At 51.2% G+C, this 6452-nt stretch overlaps 2 protein-coding genes across 2 annotated transcripts; one reads left to right on the top strand and one right to left on the bottom strand.

The window, feature by feature from the left end:
• The first annotated feature begins 551 nt into the window (after positions 1–551).
• LOC125537430 (protein trichome birefringence-like 2) lies at positions 552–3525 on the top strand. The gene is made up of 7 exons (XM_048700745.1): positions 552–605; positions 789–1403; positions 1577–2079; positions 2196–2388; positions 2498–2694; positions 2794–2952; positions 3037–3525. The coding sequence occupies exons 1-7, from the start codon at positions 552–554 to the stop codon at positions 3371–3373; spliced, it is 2058 nt and encodes a 685-aa protein (XP_048556702.1). The 3' UTR covers positions 3374–3525.
• A 105-nt stretch (positions 3526–3630) lies between these two features.
• On the bottom strand, positions 3631–5662 carry LOC125538997. Its single transcript, XM_048702344.1, has 2 exons — positions 5004–5662; positions 3631–4840 (listed from the first exon to the last, which is right to left on the bottom strand). The coding sequence occupies exons 1-2, from the start codon at positions 5614–5616 to the stop codon at positions 4539–4541; spliced, it is 915 nt and encodes a 304-aa protein (XP_048558301.1). The 5' UTR covers positions 5617–5662; the 3' UTR covers positions 3631–4538.
• Between the last annotated feature and the right edge of the window lie 790 nt (positions 5663–6452).

Below are 6452 nucleotides of genomic sequence, written 5' to 3'. Positions count from 1 at the left end.
TTTGGCAACTTCACAGAACTTTTTAGCACCAGTGTTTTACACATAGACAGTAACCATTCATTTAATACAAGTAAAAAAATAAATCTGCACATTTAAAGAATTATTAGCTCGAGTCAATTCGCTTCACCCATCCTGGTAGCTCCTGCATGCACGTACTAGTACAGCCCAAGCTCAGGAGAGAGGGTACAGGAACTGTCGCAACAGAATCATGAAAACGATAATAGCTCATTACATCATCTGCCGCACCGCCGTCCGCAGTGCCTCTGAATCAATAGAGTAGTTTTTAGCATCGGCGCCACGGCGAAGGAGGAGCTGAGGGTGGAGGAGAAGGATAAAAGGGAGGAAAGCTGTGGAGGTGTGGGAGGACAGACTGCGGTCTGCCCCCCTGAACTTTACTGTCCTTCTCAACAGAACTTTTATGGCGAATCTACCAAAAAAAACTTGGCTGGTACTACGATATACTAACTAACAACCATGTTAAACTTTTGCGCGTCATTAATTATTCAGCAGCCTCTAACCTCATTCGTAACATGTATTGTGATTAAACGACCATGGGTATTGCACGTCGCTGCGCATGGGAAGAATCTGAAGAAAGTGGGCTAGCAGTACTAGTTGGCAGGAGAATCTATAGGCAGCTGGCCCACAAAGAATGCAATACAGCTCCATATACGTACATCAGAAAAATCACATGCCCAACAATACGCTGCATGGCTGAGACAGCAGTGGGGTAGGTTGATTTGACTGCACCGGAGATGGACGACAAAGATTCGAGTTGTGGGCGCAACTAGTTAGGAAAGTCCACACTCGGAAAGCACGGCGGCGGGACGTTCGTGAGCACCAAGGCCGTGCTGGCCTGCTTCTCCGTCGTCCTGGTGATCGCCTTCTTCTACATCTCCATCACCGGTCGCCCCGCCGCCGAGGACTCCTTCCCCACCCCGACGTTGTCGACGAAACCACTTCCTCCCCACCCTCCCGTTCGTCCTAATGTAAGTAGCATTGGCACTGCTCCGCGGAGCAGCGCGCGCAATGCCACCGTGGTGGTGCCGCGTCGGGTGCGCAGCAACAACTCCGATGACGACTGGGCGCCGGCGGAGGGATCGGGACAGACGGCACTGGTGCCGGAGAAAATGGACAATGTGCAGGATCCCGTCAGTGACGCCGGAAACGCCACGATCAGCGGATCGGACGGGGAGCCCGTCGTCGGCAACGGCACTAAAGCGCAAGATGTAACCGCAATGCCGACGCCGCCGTGGTGGAGAGCGGATGCAGCGAATTCCACCGGAAAACCCATCATCGGCTCTTCGCACGAGCCCGCGGACTCCGACAGCGCCACCGGCAACTCTACGGACAAGGTTGTGCGTTCGAGTACAGAAGATCAAAACATGAACGCCAGCGTCGACAATGTACTGCCGAACTCGACGCGGCGAGCAGCGCTTCCATCTACACCGCCGGGCCAGCGAAAGGAGGACAGACGCAGGCGCAAGAGAGCGTCCATGGCGAGGCACAAGCAGCGCTCGATCAGGCGACGGAAGGAGTTCGTCCACCCGGTGCAGGAAGGAGCTGCCGCTGACCACAGCGATGGCGCCGGCGCCGGCACGGCAGGCGCCAACACCAGCTCCGGCAACCACAGCGGCGTCATCGGCATCGTCGGGGCCGGCAACGACCAGGTGGTGTGGACGTCCTCCGCCGACCACAGCGACGGCGCCGGCACTGGCACCGTCACGGCAGGCGCGACACCAGCGTTGCCGTCGGGCCCGGCAACCACCGGGTGGAGTGGACGCCTTCCGCCGACCACAGCGCCGGCGCCGGCACTGGCACCGTCACGGCAGCCGCGAACACCAGCGTGGCCGTCGGGCCCGGCAACCACCGGGTGGTGTGGACGTCGGGCGTGCAGGACCTGGTGACCTTCGCCAAGTGCCATCTGTTCAGCGGGAGGTGGGCGAGGGAGGAGAACCACGCGTTCTACCCGCCGCGGTCGTGCCCCCACATCGACGGCGACTTCAACTGCCACAAGAACGGCCGGCAGGACACCGGCTTCCTCAACTGGAGGTGGCAGCCGAGCGGCTGCAACATTCCCAGGTGCATGCATTCTCTGACTAGATTCTGATCATATCAAATGTTCCGAACGATTTCATTAGAGTACACTCATCTGTGATCGAAGCTAAAAAGTTATATTCTCTCGTTGCGTCGGTCAGGATGAACGGGACTGATTTCCTGGAGAGGCTGCGAGGCCAGAGGATCATACTCGTCGGCGACTCGCTGAACCGCAACATGTGGGAGTCTCTGGTCTGCACTCTCCGCCATGGTGTCAGGAACAAGAAGAACGTGTACGAGAAATCCGGGAAGAACCAGTTCAAAACCAGAGGATACTACTCATTCAAGTTCAGGGTATCAGCTGCCTCACTGAATGTCAACTGTTTTTTTCTCACATTCGAAAAGAGAGAAAGAGAAACTTGTTAGAATGTTGTCAGTTCAACTCAATGGTACCTTCTTGCAGGACTACAATTGCTCTGTGGATTTCATAAGATCGACACTTCTGGTCAAAGAGATGGTCCGCGAGAGCCCAAACGGTACCGTCCTCGACGAAAAACTGAGGTTGGATGAGCTAGACGCAACGACTCCGGCGTACCAGACTGCCGACATCGTCGTCGTCAACACCGGGCACTGGTGGACTCACCCAAAGACGTCAAAAGGGTCTGTGTATAGGGCAACACTTCCCCCCAGAACTCTTCAGGTTAAGCTGATCTGCTAGCCAATCTGTTTACATCCTGATTGGTGAAATGTTTGTGACAGGCTGAACTATTACCAAGAAGGCTACCGTGTGCACCACTGCCTTGAGGTGATGGAGGCATACAGGAAAGCACTGACCACATGGGCTAAATGGGTCGACAAGAACATAGACCCAACAAGAACTCAGATCGTGTTCAGAGGACTCTCTCTAACACACTTCAAGTAATTATTAAGAGACCGCCACCACAACCATTAGGCCACCGGTACAATTAATCTTACTCTCATGATCGATCCGTTTCACTGCAGGGGAGGGCAGTGGAACTCAGGAGGGGGATGCCACAGGGAGACCGAGCCGGTATTCAACCAGACGTACCTCACCGAGTACCCCGAGAGGATGAGAGTACTGGAGAAGGTCATGAGCCGGATGAAGACCCCGGTGATATACCTCAACATCAGCCGGCTCACCGACTACCGGAAGGACGGCCACCCCTCGGTGTACCGGGTGCGCTACGAGACGGAGGAGGAGCGGATGGCGGCGGCGGCGACCAAGCAGGACTGCAGCCACTGGTGCCTGCCGGGCACGTGGAACGAGCTGCTGTATGCCTCGCTGCTCCAGGTAGGCAAAGGCTCCTGGAGACTATGATAGGATGTTTACATGAATTTTGTTTGTCCTTTTTATAGCTTCCGAGGGGTACAGGTAGTTCACGAAGTTCAGTTATGTGATTAGAGGTGGATAAACTTGCAGGAAATCATGCATTCAGTTAGTTAGACCCGGTTAGCGGATAATAATCATTACAAGACGGCGGCATTTTAGATACTACTCCCTCTGTAAATTAATACAAGACTTTAGATCACTACTTTAGTGACCTAAAAGGTCTCATATTACTTTACAGAGGCAGTACTTCACATATAGCATAATAAGTTGTAGTAGACATAAATAGTCGGATAACATTAATCGATTCGCAAATAGTTGGACAGATTAACTAATTAAAGAGAAATAATTCTGCAGTTTTGCAAACCACATGCAAGACAGAAACAGATCAAATTGGGCAACAGGTACATGACAGATTTACTAATCAAAGACAAATAATTCTGCAGTCCACAACATCCACGGCACAAGAGCCGTCAAACATGTCCTTCTAAGAGGATATCCCTCTTGTGCTTAGCAAGTTGGGACCAAGCGACAGTTATCTCCACCTTAGAGTCATCAATCTCACATATCGCTCGACTTATGTTGCAGTATTTGGTCCTGAACCTGACACTACCTTGTCTAGCAATAGCATCACCAGACTGTGAGTAGGCTTGTATGACAAACTGCATGCTTTCTTCAAGTTCTACAGAAACAACATGCCTTGACAGATCAAGGTAACCATCCGAGCCCATTGGTATTTCTCCACCACCATCAGAACGATGAGAATCAACCAACACAACTTGCCTGGATAGGGAGTCCGTAACTTCCTGTGGTGGCGAGGAGCACATAATCCGTCCGCCATATTCAAAAGGCCAAGGCGCCCCTTCAACAACACGCACACTCAAGATAGTAGCCTGGACTGTTTCTGTAAGTCGCTCATAGCTAAACTCTACTGTGCAAAAGCTGTTGCTGGAGAACGTAGTATGTAAACCTTCATGGTAACCACCGGCGTAAGTAAAGCAATGACTCATCAATGCTCTGTCGCGAGACCTTGATGAGCCCTTTACTTTCAGTTGGACTTCGAAATCAACATGGTACACAGCCACAATTGCACGGGACAGGCCAGTCAAGCGCAAAAGAGGATCCTGCAGGCATCATAATCATCATTATAGTTGAATCAAATGAACGAATGCACATGCAGGAAGAAAATGGGGAAACTACGAGAAATACTATGTAATATGGTACATGCCTCTGGAGTGAGTTTTTGGCAGTTTTCCCTTCGCCAAGAGAAGAGAATGTTGCGGTTGTAGTCCACGGCATCTCGGGCAGCGACAATCCCATAAACATGGAGTGGCAACTTCAACTTTCCATCTGTTCCAACAATCTTCACGGAGTAGATTTGCAAGGTGCTCACAGTGCGAGCAGCATACGGGATCAGTCCCGGCGTGCAATATGTAAAGTGCATAGGACTCAATACGGCTGCAGCAGCAAGTTAATCCAAATGTTAAGACATGTTGTAACATCAATTATTTACTTACTCATACAAGGAAAGAAGATAGGAAGGGACGAATCTGACTCTGTTGCCATTGTTTTGGAAGACTAATAAGATGAGAAGGAATCGACGGATTTTATGTTTACTTACTCCTGTCTTCGAAGTTACTGCAGTCGTCTCCCCATGCAGATTCCCAGCCTTTACGCCCTAAAGCAAACAACTTGTCCGCCATCTCCATCTCCTCCGTGTCTGATTTTGTGAATTCCGTCTCCTCCGCCTCCTCAGTCTCCTCTGCCTCGTCCTGAAGTGAGAAGGGGATCGGGTCCATTGTGTAACATCTCGGTGTGTCAATTTGATCCTGCTCCCACCTCAGTGCGTCCTTTTGATCCTGCTCCCGGTCCTTGAGTAAGCCAGCTTCCATCTCTAATAGCTCCTTACGGAATTTGTTATACATCCTTACACCCTCCGGAGTCATCTCCTCATCTTCCTCCTCCGCATCCTCACATTCGAGCATCTCGTAATATTTGCACAAGTTGGGCATACCATTCTCATCACAATCCAGCACCATCCTAAAGCTTGATTTTTTGCCTTGGTCCATCATCCTCGAGGCATGCGTCTCCATGCTTGATTTGCTTTCGTTACTTGATTGGCCTTCACTACTTGATTTTCCTTGGTCCATCATCCTCAACGCACGCGTCTCCGTGCTTGATTTGCCTTCGTTACTTGATTTGCCTTCATTGCTTGATTTTCCTTGGTCCATCATCCTCAACGCATGCGTCTCCGTGCTTGATTGGCCTTTGCCCACCGTGAGATCAATCATCTCCACGTACTCCATAGTACTCTGGTTCTCATAACAGTGCACAGTCATCTGGTTGGAAAGACCACTTATCAGATCTGCTGCCACAAAATGTTCATCTTTGTCATCTGTCATCTGGCTATCAGCAGCCATCTGGTGCGTCTCCATGTTTGATTTACAAAGGTCCATTGTCAAATCTGTTGCAGATTCATCCACCTCTTCCTTGCTCCTCTGGTTAAGACAGTGGGTGCTGGATTTGCCTTTGTCCACCTGATCAGTCATCTCCACATGCTCCTTGGTCCTCTGGTCCTCAGCATATTGGTCAGCCGTCTGTTTATCAGCATTGCAGGTATAATCGTATATACTCCTGGAGATGTTCAGAAATCTATACGCCATGTGAAACAGATTGGAGACATCGTAATAGGAGGTTTTGCCCAGAATAGATGCCATCTCGTCGCACAAGGCCTCCGCCTGCTCCAATATACAACTGACTTGGCCGTTTACGCGCCCCCCCTCGTCCTCGCCACCGTAGGGTAAATGCACATGCTCGAAGTTGGATTCGAATCTGGAGGCGGTTTGATTCTCTCCGAGTCGATCTCCTTGTGTTGGCAGCGCTCGGGCATCTGCTCGGAGATGCAACTGACTTGGGAGCTCACACTCTGCGTATCGGAGTTGGGCAGATCCATGCTCTCCTGATCGGCCATGATCTCCTTCTTCTGCCCGACCCTCGGCACTGCAGAGAACTTTTTACGCCTCCGCGGCACTGTGCGTTTGACCTCCGGAACCTCCTTGCCAACTTCTGG

This window comes from Triticum urartu, chromosome 2 (genome assembly GCF_003073215.2).
Source record: "Triticum urartu cultivar G1812 chromosome 2, Tu2.1, whole genome shotgun sequence".
Lineage (NCBI taxonomy): Eukaryota > Viridiplantae > Streptophyta > Magnoliopsida > Poales > Poaceae > Triticum > Triticum urartu.
This window is presented reverse-complemented; position numbering and strand designations above follow the sequence as displayed.

Bases quoted from the DNA above. Each gene is read 5' to 3' on its own strand.
- LOC125538997 (XM_048702344.1), bottom strand. From the start codon at position 5,616: ATGATGGACCAAGGAAAATCAAGCAATGAAGGCAAATCAAGTAACGAA. The intron at 4,841-5,003 runs GTAAGTAAACAT...TTGCTGCTGCAG, and splicing joins CAGTAACTTCGAAGACAGGA to CCGTATTGAGTCCTATGCAC.
- LOC125537430 (XM_048700745.1), top strand. From the start codon at position 552: ATGGGTATTGCACGTCGCTGCGCATGGGAAGAATCTGAAGAAAGTGGG. The intron at 1,404-1,576 runs GTACTGCCGAAC...CGCTGACCACAG, and splicing joins TGAACGCCAGCGTCGACAAT to CGATGGCGCCGGCGCCGGCA. The intron at 2,389-2,497 runs GTATCAGCTGCC...ACCTTCTTGCAG, and splicing joins ACTACTCATTCAAGTTCAGG to GACTACAATTGCTCTGTGGA.